Source organism: Struthio camelus, chromosome Z (assembly GCF_040807025.1).
Source record: "Struthio camelus isolate bStrCam1 chromosome Z, bStrCam1.hap1, whole genome shotgun sequence".
NCBI classification, from domain to species: domain Eukaryota; kingdom Metazoa; phylum Chordata; class Aves; order Struthioniformes; family Struthionidae; genus Struthio; species Struthio camelus.
Window position 1 is genome coordinate 45,341,734 of NC_090982.1, and position 19,987 is coordinate 45,361,720.

At 36.5% G+C, this 19,987-nt stretch overlaps 1 protein-coding gene across 3 annotated transcripts in view; it reads right to left on the minus strand.

Moving 5' to 3' along the window:
- Positions 1–2,524: 2,524 nt before the first annotated feature.
- WDR36 (WD repeat domain 36) overlaps positions 2,525–19,987 on the minus strand; it is a 31,104-nt gene continuing 13,641 nt past the window's right edge. For all 3 annotated transcript variants that reach the window (XM_068927260.1, XM_068927258.1, XM_068927261.1), the window contains 13 exons: positions 19,053–19,136; positions 18,190–18,344; positions 16,918–17,032; positions 15,930–16,095; positions 15,558–15,666; positions 14,663–14,742; positions 10,634–10,741; positions 9,373–9,470; positions 8,046–8,188; positions 7,283–7,399; positions 6,978–7,059; positions 5,137–5,324; positions 2,525–3,413 (listed from right to left, as the gene is read on the minus strand). In XM_068927260.1, coding sequence (XP_068783361.1) covers positions 3,264–3,413; positions 5,137–5,324; positions 6,978–7,059; positions 7,283–7,399; positions 8,046–8,188; positions 9,373–9,470; positions 10,634–10,741; positions 14,663–14,742; positions 15,558–15,666; positions 15,930–16,095; positions 16,918–17,032; positions 18,190–18,344; positions 19,053–19,136 — 1,595 coding nt within the window. In that variant the 3' untranslated portion in view covers positions 2,525–3,263. The remainder of the gene's footprint in view (positions 3,414–5,136; positions 5,325–6,977; positions 7,060–7,282; positions 7,400–8,045; positions 8,189–9,372; positions 9,471–10,633; positions 10,742–14,662; positions 14,743–15,557; positions 15,667–15,929; positions 16,096–16,917; positions 17,033–18,189; positions 18,345–19,052; positions 19,137–19,987) is intronic.

The window sequence follows — 19,987 nt, forward strand, 5'->3', positions numbered from 1 at the left end:
TTTCTACTTCATAGAAGAAAGAAAAGGGCAAACAAGTATCTTCCAACTTCCTTACTCTGGGACAATGACACTTCTGTTACAGTAATTTGTACAGACCTGTGACCTTTCCTAACATTTCTTCTGAAAAAGCTAGAATTACCCCCCTTGAGATGTACAGAGTGGTTCACGGTACTCCAAGTCAGTGCTCTACATTGATTGCAGGAGTTTGCATAAACAATTTATTCTCACATTGCATCTGCATGTTTTTCCTCATAACAATTCTATTTTTACCTGAAAGAAGGAAAAGTAAGGATTCCATTGAAGGCTTATTAGGGCTGAGAGCAGAGCAACCTTCAGCGTTAGAGTTAGAATCCAGCATCAAACGTGGGGACAAGCTCCAACTGTCTGGTTTAGCGTCAACACAAACACAAGTACCAACTCAATTTGGAAAGCACAAAGTCTAAAGACAGCAGAATAAGATCAGAGCTGTAACTTGACAAGACTGCTGCATACAGAAGTTGCTAAATGGGATAGCCACGCTCAGAAGCCAAAGGAGCAGAGAAAATCATGGCAGAAATGGAGTGCAGGAGCAGAGGCAGGCACAGAAGAATAACAGAAAAAGCTAGAGGGAGTGCTGTGACACAGCAGAAATGAGAATCTTTATGCAAGTTGTTCATCAGAGCTAGCCTAGAACAGGCATCGTCTCAGAAAGGCAAAGTCATCAGCAGCTGTCCTGCTCAGAAGCAAACCTAGGCTTAACACCAACTACATCCTTTAACCCACCTAATCTTTCTTCTCACGCCAGAGAGCATATGCCATTACAGTGCTGATAGCCTAAAACGGGATCTTATGGGAAATGCAAAGTCCATTCTAACAATTCAGTTGCATGGTATTTTATCACCCGTAATCAGTAACTTGGACATCCAAGAAGCTACGTTTGGGCCCAAACGTTTAGAACTGTATGCACAAGGCATATCTTGTGATATTAGTCAATGAGAAAGAAATTACATGTGCACACTTAGTAAAATCAAGTATTTTCTTCACCAGTAGAAAACCATTTCACAATTGCTTTGCTGCAGAGAGGCAGGGAAGCACGAAGAGGCTGAAGAACAACTACTTCTCACATTCAAGAAGTAGGAGGGGCATACAACACTAGTAGGTAGCAGGTCTGGTATATACAAAGAGAAATGCATTTTCTCCCTTAGCACTTAATTAAATTGTAGGACCCATTACTACAGGATATTGTACACTATAAATGGTTACTAAAAGAGATTAGATGAATGCACAGAGCACAGGTCTGTCACAGATTATTAAACGCAATTGTTCGAATACAGCTGGGTCAGGAAGCGTCTAAATAGCTGGCTGCTGAAAGTCAGTGTGATGTGCTTGGGAAAGTATCACTCGATACGTGACCTGTTCGCTGGACCCTTTGCATCCCTTCTTTGCTCTAGCCAGAGTCAGGACAATAGGCTAGACAGATCTTTGTTCCGCCCCAGGTGGAAAGTTCTTTTTCTATAGAATTTGCCACTGCCCCTCCCTTCACTGAGGCAGATCTGAGAGTACTGTAGTATTCCGACTTATATACCCATATGTTTTCTGATGTGTTGATTCATATAAGGAATCATTTTTGGAAGTTACTTAACATCTGCTAAATTAGACTGTTATAGGAACACCTGTAAGCTCCCAGGCTTATCATGCATTTACCTCTTTGAATCTTGAGAGATTTGGGACTGATTCAGATCAGTTCAAGAAATTTTGATGAATGGATTCATTGAGAAACATATCACCAGGAGCTAGTTATTCTAGGGTAAAAAGGATTTTCATAAGGCATAGTAGATTTCATGGGAGGAAAAAAAAAAAAACCCACATTCAGGTGTACATCATGCCCACTAACTCAGTATTCTCAGTCCTTACTGGTAGAATGATGCAGTATGTAAACTGCTAATTCTCCTTTCTCTTCAATATTTAATAGGATTCAAAGTTATGGATAAAGAACGGTCAGAACACAGAGAAGCTGTACAAGCTGATTTCCCATCACCTTTGCACTCCTTTGATATCCCTGACAACCTTTCTTGCAAATTTGAGCAACTCAAGGGATGCTGATCTAATGCCACATGTAGAAGCCTGAAATGCAGCTTGCTTCAGGCAGTACTGAATACTCTACACTGCGTTTACATGTATGCAAATAGTTTGTTCCAGGATACAACTGCTTTAAAAGAATTATGTATACAGAGTAACAAAACCAACCCATTACTCCTTCAATCTTACGTCAACTGCAAACCCATCTTTCAAGTATTCTACTCAAAATTACATATACTTGTATCAGTTACTCTGTTAGTCAGTGTCTCCAGCTGGATTACGTGAAATACAGCAAGCACCTCGTTCAACAGTTTCCTGGTATGAATACAAGGCAGGATTCCCAACTAACAAAATTTAAATTTTAAGATAATCCCTTTCAGAGTTCCCAACCTCTCCCCAAACCCTATTATTTCAAATGTAAATACCAATTCATAAAAATAACATTCAATTCAGATATAAAAAAATTCCCAACAACTCAAAGCTTTTATTGCTAAAATTTTTATCTCCTTAGCAAAATAACTAATTTTCCTTGGAAATGGCTTCTCCAAAATTAAAGTAAGAAAATTTGGTTATAAAAGAACTTTCTTAATTCTTTGATTGGTAGTGCAGCTAGAAATTCTTGCTTTTAGAAATAAAGCTCTGAGGTAAAATAGTGAACCCAGACCGCCAAAACGAGAAGAAAACTAATTTTTATAAATAGCTTATATGAAAGGCCCTCTGATGTCTGCGGAATGCAATTTTTATATTTCTTGTTTTAAACCAATATTAATAATTTAATAGTTCAGTTGCTTTTTGTGCTTTATTTTTAAGTCAACAACACTAATTTATTAAGCATAATATAAGTTTCTGTCTCCTCATGGAAAACACATTCCCACTTTTCTTTGGCAAGTCATTTCTTTGTTCTGATTTACATTTTTGGTCATGAAAGCATCAGATAGCTAGCTGCATTACCTCCGGCCTTTTAACTGTTTGTTCATTAATGACAAACTATTTTAAACACAACATGTACATTTAATTTGCACGTATTAGCTGTCACTTGGACCAACATTAACTAAAATAGTTATGCACCTTCAACAATATTTTGCTGCATACTATAAAATACAGCATCAGAGCTCCAAGCATAATGCTTGGAATCCAGTTTTTTGGCAGTAGGTTGTATAATCCAAGGGGATTTTTATACAGTCCAAAATATTTAAAAACATATTTTACAGCAATGCGCTTTTCATATATTTTAACACACACAGACTCTGATTGAACAAAGTCTGTAAATTGATCCAAGTTTCCTCGAGCTGTGTTGACAGTCTGGATACTTCTTCTAGTAGGCTTGGATCTGATGAGAGGATCTTAAGATGCAACTGAAAATAAAAATAAGAAGTTAGTGAAATAAGTTCAGATGACCAAAATTTGGAATATCATCTTCCTCACTCACTTCCACAGGTTTGCTTTCAGTAATGTCCCCAGCAAGGGGAGGATTATTTGCTTTCAATTGATTTTCTCCATGTAATGCTGCCTTCACTTTGCCAGAAGTCTTTCACAAACCATTTTACTCCCACATATATATTACATAGGATACAGCAGGATTAATGTCTTTAATACATTACCATTTTAGTAGATATACTTCTGCTGCTGAATCTATTCTAATTACACATTTCTCTAGAGAGCAACTTTCCTCTCTTCCTAAACTGCATCACAAATTCCTCTTCAGATTAGGAAGGCTAAACACATGCCCTGAGGTCAATTAAGTTCATTATTTAAATAACCTGTGTTGCATAATGCAAGAAGAATGATGTCAGCACACCCTACTCTGATAAAGGGAGAGGATGTCTCCATAGAATAAATGGCAATCCTGGAACAAAGCATAATGAAAAGAAACCTCTCAATCTTGTACAGAGGCAATACATTGTTACTGCTTAATAAATGGACTAGGTATTTCCTTTGCTACAACTTAAATCTAGGAGTTTTGTTAAGTTCAGAGCCATTTTACTTACAATTTACAATAAGAGATATTTGTGCTCAGATATCACACATAAAGTTTATATTAGCACTTCAGTTCAGAGCAGAAGTGTATTTCTGAGTATGAAACTAAACCGGAAGATGAACTCTATCACCTTAGGTTTCAGCTACTGATGGGTATAAAGTCCATGGGACCAGAAATAAAAAGCCACTGGTAGAGATCAGGACCTCACAACCTTAACTGTTTCACTTGACAAATCTACTCCTACTGGTCTGCACTACTTGCTATGGGGACACAGCCCCACGGGTTCTATCTAACCCCAACAGAGGAAAAAGAACAAGTATACACTTACACTTGCCTGGCATTATACTCCCTCTAGCTTTAAAACCAATTCCTGCAGTAGCACTATTAAAAAATGTAAGTTAAGCAGACATTACCACGTGTGTCTGAATGTTTATCAACACTTTTCCTATTAAGCTATAATATTTTTCCTACAGTTTCATATAGTAGAGCGCATTTTTACCAGGTAAACATTTTCATATCAGAAAGGTTGCATTCTTCTACAGAATTACTTTCTAAGAGTAACTGCTATTGCATGTTATCATGGTAGCTTCCTAACTTGCACACATCTAGGAATAATTTTATTAGTTTTGTGATGCTTAACAGGTAACAAACAAAATCAGTCCACTGTCATGCAAAGTAAAAGTCAGGCTTCCAGTGTGTCCAACAAAATGCCTCTTTTACTTTGCCAAACATGGTGCATTAAATGCTTTTCTTGCTTAAAATGAAGCAAATCACAGCTTAGCAATTACCTAACATTCAGAATGTTAGGTATTATACAAAAAATTATACCAATCATAAGTATGGAATACTAGAATAAAATCTGTCCGGCATTGTCCTTTTCATCGTATCTGTTTTTTACAAGTTTTTTTTTTTTTTTCTGATTGTGACCAGCTGATTTTTCAAATTAGCCAACGCATTGAGTAAATCATTTTAAAATCATCTCTAACAAAAACTGTTTGGGATAATTCTTCAAACCAGACAATTTGCACAGACAATTCACATCATTTTACTGGACAACGATCATTTACGACTAACACCAAGTTTTAACAGAAAACCGTTACCTTTAAGAACAGTGCAAGGTATGCTTGAGCAAGTTCGAAGTTGTACTTCTTGTTCAGCATCATCCCAATCATTCTCAAAAAGCTTAGCATCACCTCCACAGAGCCACCACCTTCAGGGGCCAAGCCCCTTAGTTCTATCTCAATATTGGATGGTCCCATGTCTTTCAGTAAATTAAGTGGAGCAGTATCTATGTTGAAGTATTGAAAGACAAATTATCAATAACATTTGCAGAAAAGCACTTTAGAAATCCTTCACATGGACAAATACATTCAAAATTCTCCAGCAGATATTTGGTAACAATACATCCCAAGTTCATATGGTTTCCCTACTTTTTCATTTTTACCCAAAATGCCATCCTGCCTTTAATTCACTTTCTCACCACATGCTACAGAGAAGTATATCTCTAATAAGGCAGCTGTACTCTATCAATAAGTTTGCTCTGAAAAATACAAGCAACATCTTCATATTTGTATTGCTTTTCTTTTTTCTGTGTTTTAAGCTGTAGAAATTTTATAATTAGCATAATACTGTCATTTTGCACTACTCCTGAGCCAAAAGAAGCTACTCACTTGGACTTCAAGCTGTTGTTGCAAATATATCCCAGAAGAGACAAACTACATACTAATCTTGCAGCAAACCTTTCTAAGTTGCTATTAAGATTAAGCTATGTTATGGATCACCTGGTCCTTCTAAGGGAATCATTGGTTTTAAGTAAATTTCTCATTTTTTGGGGGGCGGGGGGGGGAAATCTTTTCCTTGCAGAAACATATACGATTTACAAATAATTCTTTCTTCTTTGTAAACGTTCTTCCTCAATATTTCTCCAATCCTACATGATCTTTGATATTTTTATCCAACTGCTTTATAAACATGGAAATAAAAAACTTACATGGTCACACACACAGCTGTTCGTAACAAAATTTTAAATGCTGTCTTCTGATTAGCACTTCAGTTTCTAAAGTTGCTAAGAAGAGACTGTAACTAATGGTAACGGGCATTGGCTAATATTCCTTAGGCAGTATATTTGATTCCACCTGTCAATTTTTGATTGCTGAGAAAATCATTACGTAGCTTTAGTACAATTATGACATTAACAGTACTGAGAATATTTATTATTTAATCTCTATGCTGTAAGAGATTAAAAAAAGAGAGCATATTATGGAATTGGTAGTTGGAAAAGGTGTCCAGCACAATCTATGTCCCACTGTCCTGCTCCCAGATGCAAACCCTGCTTCCACTCCAGTGGTACGCCAGGATGTCTTTGAGTATATGCTGTCCATTTGCATCTCCTAGTTGCCTTTGGAAGAGGTGCTTGTAAACTGGCCAGCCCGGAGCCATATTACACACCAGCAGTTTCCTTGATCTGGACTAATAGGTTCCTGGGCCTGAGAGTACAGCGCAGACCCTGGAGCACATCCACCCTACAGCAGAGATGTGGCCTGAGGGCAGCCATGGGGACCACAACCACAACAGCGATAGCTGGGTGTACCTGTTCCCCAGTATAGACAGCCATACCGCTTGGCTAGATTTTTAAATACTCAGCTCATGTCTGTCTCTCTTCTCCAAGTATCTCTGAAGCAGTTTAATAGAATACTATCAAATCAAATACTAAAACACTGCATTTAAAAAAAAAAAAAATCACATCCTGTTTGTGTTTGATCTAGTTTGATTACCTACATATAGTTCAGTTCTATACATAACATGCATTCTCTCTGCCTTTGCTACTGTACTATGCAGATTTTTCCCCTCACATTCCTTACCAATTCTGCCTTCAAGAAACAAACATTTGTCAAAATATTAGTAGCTTGTACGTTTTCAGTAAAATATCTTGTTAACTTACATTTGTTTGTGCTCAGGGCTTCTTCAAGATGAATGTAGAAATCAGATTTCTGTGCCAGTACTCCAAGGTTTACTACCTTTGACTAGACCACGAAAGTATAAGAGAGTACATGAACGTGCAAACATTTTCTACATACTAATTAGATTCTTTTCCTACTGACAGGAAAAGAGATTTGAAGAAAGCAAGCATTAAAACTGGTTTCGTAAAGTTCTTAGCAAGATGTCATACAGAAGACTAAAAAGCATATTTAAGATCTGCTTGGAAAAATACACAAGGTACGCAGTATATATAAGCCTTGTTTTTACCTGCGTATCATTTTCTTGTTCTGGAGCAGCATATCGTGGTATAAGACCAGGAACTGTTGGGATGAAGAAAGGGGCTGACTTGGGAACTTTTGGTGGCTCTCTTGGTTTATTCTTTTTCTGTTAATTAGATATTTGAATTAAAGTCATCATCACAGTTAGAACAATTGGGAGGCTTTTTTTGTTAAGAGAATTATTTTAAAAAATCCTTATTGTGAAAATTCTAAGGACCGACTGAAAAGTAAAGAGACAGGGAAGACATTTTACCACTGAATGTGAAGATATTTAGTAGAACTCCCCACCCCAATCCCAGACATTGGGAAAAGCAACATAGAGTCTTCTGCTGCAAAATCCTAAAAAATACACAGAAGGTGGAATCATGTCTTGAATAGATAAATGCAGCTCACAGGGCAAGAGCAAATACATCTGGCTGTATAATATATTTTTTTCCACCCTCTTCTCTTAGTTATAGGAATGCCTGACAGTTGTTTGGAGGCATAACCTAGAACAGCTTCAGAGGCACTTATTAAGCTATGTTGACACGGAAATGCCTTCTTTCAGATAGCTATTTTAGGCCTGGCAAAAATAATAACGCAAAAATTACTAAACAGTCCTTCCTTCTCAAGGATTTCTTGAGCACCAGAGAAACATTCCAGACAATTGTCCATTTCATAGTACAGGAGAAATAACCTTTATTTAACCTACTTTGAAAAAGCACACAATCCAAATACTACATTGGTAAGTGATGGTGTGCTTATATCATTACCTTGATGATATCAAGATTGAGGAGATTCTTCCACCTTGACTCAGGTAATAAGGACAGGGTTACCAGCTGCTCCCCCAATTGCTCAGGTGAATCATATTCTATCATTTCACCACATGTTTCTTCAGCTCCTGCTGCATCCACATCTTTCAAGAACAGGTAACTATTGTTAACATATACACTTCACATTCTCTCTCTTTTTTTTTTTTTTAATTAAAATATGAGTATTTCTTTTGCAATTTTTGAAAATTCTGTTTATCTAATATATCTAATATCCATATAAATTGGTGCTAGCATAACATACAGCTGACAAGCTACAGAAATAAATAAATTACCCAGTTAATAAAGATTAAGTTCAACAGGGAAAATAATGGAATACTTAGAAAAATTTTTCCATTAACTAATTATTGTGAAATACGTATACAGTCATCTTAGTTTTGAGTTACAAATTTGGAGAATCTTTGCATCTAAATGTGCACAATATTAATAACTCATTCACAGTTATGACTGAAGCTGCACATAAAAAATTAAGAATATCTGAACATTAAAGCACAATGTGACCCAATGAAAATCTGGGTTCTGTCCTTAGGTCTTCTCAAGACTTCTCTGTGGTCTTGAACACTTTCATTTTCCCTTTCCTATTTGCAAAACTCTATAGTATTACATACGGCTGAAACTATGAATGTCATAGAAAAGCTTAAAACCACAAAGAAACTTAAAACATTAAAAGCTTAGCACAGCCAAACAGAAGCCTTATGTTTGCTAAAGACAGGAAGTGAATTCACATGTTCAGCCAGAACGAGACATTGCTTACAGGACTGAACATTCCAAGTTTTGGGATGAAATCCTGTCTCCTTAATTTAAGTACCTGAATTAAGTATATGCTTAATGAAGCCATCATAGCTGAGTAAGTTCCTTGCTTCTTTACGCGGCCAATACAGAAATCTTGCAGTGTCTCTCCTTCTCCAGAGAGATCCAAACATAGGCGCTTACCTTAGGAGAACCTGCTAGACTTGAGCAGACAAGATCTCCCTCTAGAGGCCTTCAGAAGCACAACTATTTCTCTCTGTTAACTGTATCAGAAATGCAATTTAGGCCTTTTTCCCACTGGGAATCCAACAAGGATTACAAACCAGGCAGGCTGAACCCAGTTCTCTTGCCACCGTGACAATATCTAGCACTAAAAATCCTACAGAATATATGCAGGCAAAAAAGTTGGGGAAAAGGGGAACAAACAATCGCCACCACTGAGTTTTCACTGAGGAAGCTAAGCGTCTTTGATTAGAAATTCAACACCAAACTGAAAAATACTCTTTCACCTGCAGATTACCTTGCACAGGGCAAGTTCCAGGAAGCATTACCGTAGCAGGTTCGTAATCTGCCGGAAGGGGCCGTAAAGAGACGAGCGAATACAGAGAACGGTTTGACCTGAAAAATAAGACAGACATTTTAAAAACAATTTTCAGGTGAATGGGAGAAAATATTTTCGACAAGATTTTGCTGCAATCTGATACTACCACGCTATGACAAATCACCAGGTTCTATTCAAAATTAGATTTCCTGATCTACAAGGTAAACAAGAAATGAAATGTGATGATATAGGCTTTCTAAAAATCTAAAACATGAAAGTTATACTTAAGTGTTACTGTCAAAAGCCTTTAATACGTATGCCATTATGAAGTAAAATTACTTCCAACCACTTTACGCATTTGGAATGGCAAAATTGCCTACTGAAAAAGCTTGCTGTATACTCATTATATACAATGCATTATGCAAATATAAATGATTTATTCTCCTTTCACAGAATTCAGAGGAGTACTCTTAGAAAACTGTCCTGCAGTTTGGAACCACAAAGAAGTTATCTGTAAAGAGAACGCACACATCATATCACCAAATGACTTTTTGGTCAGTATTAGCCAGGGCTAGGTAAAAGCATTTGTGTTATGGACAAGGAAGCACGTTTTACTCAAGCACAGAAAGGTTTAACAACTGAACACTCCAGAAGTAAAACCACAGCCAATAACTGTAAACTGAAATCTCTATCTGTTAGAATGAACAAAATGAGGCCAAATCATGTGTGTTACTTCAGTGCTAGACCTAACCAGTCATTTGACTCAAAGCCACATCAGTAGATTGCAGTAAAATGCAGTTTTGTTTACACCTGCGCTGATCATTAATAAACAGAAATCATCACAATTTCCAAATTCTACTCAAGTCTCAGACAGTATTATACAGCAGGACAAAAGGAGGAGCATTCAGAAAGCGACACTATACGAGCGACAAAACATTTTGAAGGGCAAAAATAGAGTCATACAAAAAACACACTGGTAGTGACATAACGGGAATTATATTTAGAGAAGCATTAAAAAAAGAGGGTTCAGTTATTTATGAGAAAAAGTCCTAATCATAAGAGATTTCAGGGTTTGCAGATCACAACAGCAGATGATATTTCAGTCTCATTTAGAAACAGAGATGACAAAACTCTAGAGGGTGATACTTTATAGAACGATTCTGTTTTTGCCATGGAGTTGATTAAAAGAATTATTCTCCACCTCAAATTCTGTACAGAAATGGATGTATTATATACTCACCACAAATAAATTCCAAGATCATCCACATGCGATGAAGCTAGAAAATCTCCTGTAGGAGACATAGTAACGCTTACAGCTGCAGAGTCTAGCAAGAAACAATCTATGAGGCTAAGGAGAGAAAACACAACACAGAAATTACAGCATAACCATGACTGAATGCAAGCAAAACACTGGAAGCAGATATACAAACTAGACTATGTAGTATTTGAACACTTTCAATATACGAACTTAACATACGAATGACACTGGCCAACCAACCACTCACTCACCTCTCTAGAGCTCTCTAAAATCAGCTAGAGCTGGTACATTCATGCTACCTCCTTACACATGGATGGTTTGTGGAAAGTATGATGAACCATCTGCCCACATTCAGCTCCTCAGGCCTAACACTTACCTTTTGGTGACAATAAGTTTTACACTTCCAATCAGCCCCAGGCTGCTTTGACCTCATCTTTTAATTCTCTACCACTAGTTGTCAACTCCCTCTCTCAAGATCCTTCCTGCACACTTGGTTAAGACTGGAACCCAATGTTCCTGAAGTACAGAACGAACTGTACCCTGCAAAATCTGATAATCTACAACAGTTTGTCATGCCATGTATCAAGCTGTCATCTCCAGCATGATATACAGTTCCCCGATCACTCCTTTCACTACTGCAAAAAAAATTTGAGAAAATATCACATAAAAAGAAACGTAAAATGTATTGAGGTCTGTGACTACTGTGTAAAAATAAGTCACTTTTGAGTTCTAGCCTTTGTCAGAAGTCCGGGCTGATGCATACCACAGGAGACCTCTGTTCAGGTCCTGGTTCTCAGCACTGCTTGTCACTTGCTGACGCATACATTTCAGTTACTTCAAATCTTAGAAGTGGTTGAGTTAGATGATAAGCTCATTTACAGAACTGGGGAAGACTGAATGGACAGATGAATGCTTTGTTCTTGTTTACAGATGGAAATCAATAGTAAAGTGTGAAAGGCTGTCTGCACTTAGTACTACAATTATGGAGGACAGAGCAATAACAACTTCTTCTGTTCACAAACCACAGAAAAATGTTAATTTCATGAAGCAGTTTAAAGTGCAAATCTTGTGAACACATATTTTTTTAAGGTATTCAGCACTCTTATGAAGATTTGATAAATGAAGTTAAAAATTCCATTTTTGTGCACTGAATGGAATTTTTTAATATTCCTTTTGAATGCTGTTAGACACAAATTACAAGTTAAAAGCTAATCAGATGAGAAGCGCATCATTCACCACTTCCAACATAAAAATAAACGAACACTAAACCCATAAATGCCTGAGTATGCATCAATGTAGTGTATGCTGGCTAAAAAATTTACCATAAGGACTGTTTTTGTTGCAAATCCGTCTTTTTAATTTAATCTTTATCAATAAGTGAGAATTATTGTTCAATAAAGTAACCACGAAGAACAAACACAACAAAAAATTAAAAGTTGAATTAAATCAACTTTTCTGACTTACTGATTTTTAAATCGTTATTAGAATTATGGATTTTAAAAAAAAAAATCTCAGAAGGACAATGAAACACATGCCTGTGTTTTTTTACACAAGATGTACAGTAAGTGCTAAATGAATCCTGCCTGTGGACTGAAGACATTCATCTTTATACTTCCTGCCTTACTGCAAAAATAGGACCACAGAAAGTATAAAATAAGAAACTGTCAGAAGACAAAGTCTGATCTCACAACTAGGGCATCTGAATGGCAACAGGTTTCTTTCTTAACTATGTCTCAAGTTTTCCATCCAAAGCATAAAACAAAAAGTTTTATAAAGAAAGATGCCACAGCACTCTCTGTTAACGCTCAGCTTCACAATCCTTTGATTCACTTTCACAATAACTGATCATTCAAAACTGCAAAAGAGAGCAGGTGTCACTGTAGATGCAAGGGACTTCAAAAAAGCCTATTTCTGTTTTTCAACTAATTGATCACTCACAGTCAGCACCAGAGGAAGTGCTGAATATTTCGTCTACTATGCATCAGTTATTAGTCTGTGAATCGACAATATTACGTTTCTCACATTCTAGTGCTGTTGTCACTGTTTACTAGTGAATTTAACGTTACCATTCAAGCAGTAATGAAAAAGAAGAAAAAAGTTATAATTTGAAAGTCAGAGGGAAAAGGGTCAAAGAGATCAATTGATATACTGAATCAGCTACTTATTTCTCCTCTTAGTACTGTTCATCTCGCACACAGACTGAGGGGTACTGCTGCAAGGAAAACACGTCATCACGTAACTGAAGGCTGCATTATAACATGCACCAAAAAAAGCAGGAAAAAGGATTTATGTTGCCCAGCAACTTTAACTGCATCTTTTCCTATTTTGGGGTACTAAATGAACAACTTTCATAATATAATTTTAAGAGTGTTTATGCAACACTCCCTTAAAGAACAAAATTAAGTTTTCTCTTGCTGCAAACATATTGACATGCCTTCGAAAGAATTTAGAAAACATTTTATTCCAGAAGACATTTTTAGCGTTTAGAGGACAATTAACTACTTTAGCAAATGTGGAAAGGAAACTCAGAAGCCAAGCATCTACACAAATTTCTTCACGCTTATGCAAAATCTCTCTTCAACTGTGTGTGTTTGTACCATGCAAACTGGTTTGAATGCCCTATCATACACGTTAGATTTAAATTTTTATGAACACTAACACTACATCCAACACTCAATTTCTTTTCTTAACCTATCAACGCTAAAACTCAAGTCAAAACATAAACGAAAGACAACAAGGAATTTTAACATTATTTTAGAGCTAACTTCCTAGAGCTGTTGTAGTTCCAGCTTCCTTAGAAAACAGAAACACTTATTGGACAAATTTAGTTTCTATTTAGCTTCTTAAGTATTCCACATCAACCTATTTCTCATAACAGATATGCACCATTTACTTTGAACTGATCTTGGCATTTCAATCTCAACAAATGGTTTCGATATTTATTGAAAAGTGATTTCATATAATTGCAAATAAGTAGAGTTTGATAATACTACTGGATACACATTACAGAAATTGCTCTGACCTAAGGATAAGGCTCCGTCAACAAATTAACAACAAATACAAATCAAACCTCCACAAAGAGAACAGCGGAAGAGTGAAGCAAAGGAAATTGAAAAATGTGTTAACAAACACACAGAAGTCCTAATGGAGTGTTAATCTCCTCCCCATTCATACTGGCCCGATGACAGTCTCCTTTAGTCCTGACCCATTTTAGATTGGTGCTATGCATCATTTAAAAATAGGTCAATTGCTAGTTGAGATACAACACACACTGTGAAGTAAAACGAAAGCTTTCATAGCATGCAAAATTATTTACTAAACCATATTAACAACATTGATCAATCCAAATGAAACCATATAGTACCAGATAGCACTAGAGCTGCCCTCTGAACACCATTACTTTAAATTATAAAGAATCAATCAGATGTGCTGCTAAAACAACGCGCTAGGCAAACGTGAAGTTATTTTTGCCTATTTTTTCCTGGGCTCCCGAACAATGTTGTGCACTTGACCAACTTTTCACTCTGGGAGAAGACTACTCATAACGGATCAAACAGCATAATTTTTGGCAGTTACAAGCAAGTACAAATTAAAAATATAACTGAACTAAAACCTTATTGTGTTGCCAATATGAATGCAATTGAGAAGAGGATTTGTTTTGTAAATAAGAAAATACAACTGCATTATGATATGCTGAAGTGTTAAAGAATTCATCTTAAGTAACATCTCGCCATTTATATTATTGTGCTGCTTCTCGCTAAAGAACGATTTCATACTTTTACTCCATATTTTATCATTAGATCTTCAGGACGCCGCTACTCTAAATTAGATTTTATATTCCTAGAGGAAAGCTCATTTTGCTAGCATCACACTCAACACTGGGTACATGCAACTTCAAATTTCGTACAGCGCAAGGTCGTGACAGATAATAAAGCCAGAGGCTTTCTGTCACTTAACAAACAGAATGGGAATTAACATAACCGTCTGCTATAGCTTTTAAAACTGACTCACCATCCAGACGGAAGGTCCCAAGTCTTAATAGTACAGTCCATTGATGAAGTTACTAGCCAACGACCATCAGGACTGAAAGTCTATTAAAAAAAAAAAAAAAATCACTTTAAAGGCAAAATTGACAAGGTAGTCTATACGATAGGTCTTGTTTTACACAGTTGAAGATTAGATCACTCTCTAAGATCACGATGAAATGAACGGCCATAAAAAGAAACCTAACAGTCTCTTACTAGACAGAGAAAAGGTCAAAAATATAACCTATTTCAGAATAAGTCCACATATATTGACAAAGCTTACACGTGGCTCTAGGGAATGCATTTTGGGCCTCATGTACACATTTATGATTAAAGCCACAGAGCATAAAACTTAGGGCGGGGGGGGGGAAATCAAATAAATATTCACTTCCTAATACTTTAGAATTAAATTGGAAGCTATAAATCTAGAGTATTTCAGTGACTGCAAAGCACTGTTTCACAAGATGCAAAATAAGGAATCACAAGTGTGTTAAATACAAGATATAAACAGATCTGAAGTTATTTAACTGGCATGTTTTGTCTACAAACAGTTCAATACTTTCGCACAGATTTACACCTCAACATGACTTTCAGTGTTCCTAATACTTATGTTTTTTTGTTCAACCCAAAATTATAGCTTGCCATAAAATTATAATAAAATCCCAAAGCACGCTAAAAACTTATGATCTTTTGAATACCGCACATTTTAACTTGCAAACTAACATGGCCACAACTGCTATAGAGTTGATCTATAATTTTACTGCTCATAGCCGAACATAATACTCAATGCATTTATATATGCAGACAAATTAATCATCTTTAAAAATAATTAAGTATTTGTACATGTCACCTTCTGTTGTGGAAAACAAGTTAACAATTACCATGTCATTAATCCGTCCATGGTGTCCTGAGAACCTCCTGACAATCTTCCTGGTTTCTATATCCAAAACACTAATACTGAAGTCATCAAAGGCAATTCCCAGAATACCGCTGCCGAAAATCAATAGCACATTTGACAGTGAACACTCGGAGAAAAAGGAAAACATCCTAACCTTGCTCAAAAAAAATTTTATCCCGAAATAATCTCAGAGAGACTAGGCTGTATTTCTTCAGCCTAATAAAATTTCTTATACAAGTAACAGACAGTTGTACTTCAAAGCATCAGAAATTTAGGCGCTATTAGCACCTTTGGTTGCTGTCCTAGGCAACCTACAGCAAAACAATATGCATATGAAATAGCTTTAGTTTCTTACCTATCTCTGTGAAGCAGAATCGCACTTGGAGAAGACGAGAGATCAGTGGAGTGAACTAGGTCTTTAGTTTTGAATTTCCAAAATTTAATTAATCCTTCACTACCAGCCGTGATTGTCAGCTGGTTTAATCCATCCACTGCTACCCCTCTAACAGCCCCTTCATGTGCTACAAATCAAGGTAAAAGAAAGTGCATTTCAGAATTCAAGCCCACTATTCTGTATGACTTCACCTAAACATACTAAGTGAGCAGTAAGCACGTGACAAAAGATTCTAAAGCCACCTGACAACTCCGCTTGAATATTACAAGTTTACTTCCTCAGTTGAGGAACCAAATCCACAAAACAAGCTGCTTTCAAATAAGCACTGTACAAGACTTACAAAGCAGCAGTAAATATGGGGATATTTGACACATGAGGATATAGGACATGAAATATGCATGCGCACAATCGTTCAAAGGAAAAGCTTGAACACCACTCATGTTGAAGTGCTGAGTTTGCATATACTATTATTTAATTACCCATCTGCAAAGAACTGGACTTGCTTACGATGCATAAAAGCATTCCCATGCATGAAAGCATTCCTTCATTTTTAAGCAGGAAGCACAAAACAGAGGAAAAAATTTATCTCAGAGAGAGCGAGAACACTGTAAGAAGCCAAGTACTAGAGGTGTGACGCTCTCAAGAATAGCTGAGGCCAGAGGGTCTCGTTTTAGTGCTGACCAAGTTGTTAACTGACAAATTTGCGTTGATTAAAACCAAACAACGTTAACATCAGAACTATCAAATCTAGCAGGGATCCTTCCCTTCACAGTAGGTTTCAAATTATTTCTGACGACAGTTTTGGAAAGGACAGTGTAGGGTAATACAGAAATTGAAAAGTAAGATTCCTGAATTCAACTCAAACTATGTTAAATCTCTGAGATGACGGAATGCTAGCTTGTTCCTGTTCTGCTAAGGGGCAATATTTTTAAAGTGCAGCAATTCTTACCTCTTTCTTTGCCATAACACCCTCTGTGAATGCCAGACTGCATGTTGTACACATCTACCTGCCCTGTTGACATCCCAATTACAGCAAAGTTTCCACACGTGGTAATATCAACTGCCTTTCAAGGGGAAAAAGACAAACAAACATCAAAATAATTCTTGAAGTACCTACCCAGCCAGCAAAGTTGTTAGAAGATACACAGCTTATCTTAGGAATGCAAAGTTTAAAAATGTTTTTATTAGACTTCTTAAAAGAAAACTGCACAGCATAAACAATAGCTTACCATCTCAAAAAAGCAGAGAAAAGATATCTTAAAATAAGCAAACTGGCAACAAATTATAAATGAGGCAGCACATGCTTACAAGGATAAATAATGAGATCTTGACTTAGCGACATCCATTTCCCGTCATAAGTCATACCAAACAGCATGAACACTGTAACTTAAATAAGTAATCTATAGTATTAAAGCATCGATGAATTCAATCCCTAAGATAAAGTCCAAGCATGCCCGCTACCACTCCCCTTAAATGCCAGTATTGCAAAAGGCGCCAAAACAGTTCACACAGAGCTTAAGTACCAAGAAACACTGGTCTTTGAAAAGGTAAACTCTGAAGAATCTGTTAAGAGACACCATGTATTTGCAGCAGAACTCATGCATCTACCACAAACTGCTAAGCGTAAGATAAGATAAACAAGATATCACAGGATAAAGTACTACTATGAACTCATAGCACAAGAGCTATGCCACAGTAACTATTTGTATTGCAAGCTCTTCAGCCACAGTAAACATTTATACCTCTTTCAGGGAGAGCTTGACTTTCACTGTGTGCAGCTTAAGTTGCGTAACATTTTAAAGGGAGCTTCCTGCCTGTAATTTGAAAAATACACTTTTCCTATTTAAAAACAAAAAGTGTCTTCAACAATTTGCCTTTACAGAGCAAGCATGAGAGTTTCCCATCAGAGGTATATAATCAGCTCGACACCATTGAAAGAAATTAAAGGTAAACACGGACCACCTAAGTATCTGAATCAGAAAACAGAATTTGTAGTTAACCTGAAAGTTTAAGGAAAAATGCATATCTGGCATTTTTCTTAAAACCATTTGCATTACAAAAAGGAAGTAGGACACACTGAACTCGCAAAAAATGATTCTGCGAAGTAACTAAATGAAACACCTCTAGCTAGTATTTTCTCATTCTAAATACGGCTTCTGTACAACCAACCAAAAAGGCATACACTGTAACACTGAAGAAACATTACCATGAATAAACTTACTGTTGCATATATATCTAGAGGTTTGTTTTTGCTAAATGCCTCTGGCCTCAGTTTATGAGTTCCCATAGAAGTCTTCTGATAGTTCCATGTTGTACAGGTTATATACCCTTGATGGCAGGCAACAATACCATCCCAGTCATTCTGACGAGCCACTTCTGCAGTGCAACAAGCATTCATTTTAGAAACAGTAATTTTGAAGTAAAATAAACTTCTCTTACATCACAGGTAACAGCAATCTTAAATACTTTTAGTCAAAACATTTTATGTCAATGATGCATGCTGGACAGTCAAAGGGCTATCATTAAAAAATTAAAAAAAAAAGGCAAAACATTACCTGTTGTAACTCAAATTGTAACAAAACAAACAATACTTTTTTGGTATGTTACATCTGATGTCTTTGTATACTTGAGTCAACGGGGCTTGGGGAGAAAGGAATTTGGGGATCGAAAAAAAGAAAAAAAAAACCCAACTGCTATAACTAAGCATTCCTCAGCTGACCAAGATCTTCGTCACCCTAACTGCTGGTCCTCCAGCCTGGAACAGAACGTATGCTAAAAGTTCTTCACTTCTATACTGGAGTTTTTCCCAAACAAAAGCTGGTTAAACTTAAAGGCGTTTGAAATAAAACGCTCTTACTGGAAATGGGAAAAAAAAATTAATTTATTTTGTAATCTCTTTGTAAGAGAAGAGTTTACCATGTAAAATGCCATTTTAAAACAGGCATTCTACAGCTCATGAAGGGCCACAGAATACCAATAATCTCATCAGTACCACATGGACTTTCAATCCATTAATTTTCTGAGGGTTAAAAGACAACAATGAAGATATGATTAACTCTGTCATATATCTCAAAGATTACTTACCTGAAGCAAAGGCTGTAATGGGTGGAAGTGCCATGGTATCATGCTGAAGACCCTTCCGTTTTGATTTCTTTTTGTTAATTGAACCTTAAAAAAAAAAAAACAAATAAGTATCTCAGGGCTAGATCTGAGAATATTGGTTTAAAATGGGCAATTTGCTAAATGTAAAGTTCCTATTAAACTTAGAAAATGTTGGCTTTTTTTTTTTTTGAAATTACTATTACATTGAACAGACACAGAATCACCCATAATTAAAAGTATCGGTAGCTTGTCTCTACCCAATCCTCGTTCCCTCTTTAAAGGTGCTTTTAACTCAAGCTTCGGGTCATAATTTGCATTTTCAAAGAAACTTACAGAAATTTCCAAATAATAAATTCTAGCTTCTCCATGGTGTGAAGCAGTTTTTTGAAACTTATCAGTAATGTAAGGAGCAAGTGGATTGTTTTGACGTTGTGGACTTGCCTTTTTTTTTTTTTTAATAGAAAAAAACTGAGAATACTCGTATTTGTCATACTAAGGTATATATCATCAATAGCTAATAGAGTGCACATTCTTCCCTGAAACAGAATCCATAATCTCCACTACCTAAACATCCCTTTGTTTGACTGGAACTATCCAAACACCTCTCTGGAAAATATGGGCCAAGTCCCTGAACAGGAAAGAAAAGGATATTAACTACTATTTTAGTTTAATTGACAAGCGTTTGTGTAAAATATCTGAAGTCCGAGATGATCCATCAGTGGAAAACATTGATCTCTACATTGACATAGCATTGTCATTTCCAAGGGTTTGACGAGCTAAGAACACAACCAGAGTTCCTGTCACACAATTCATGCAATGCTGATCAAATCACTAGCTTGACATATTCAAAGACATACTACTCAACTCACTTTTTCCCAGGATCTCGTGCTGACAGCCTGAGGCAGAGATGCCACCAT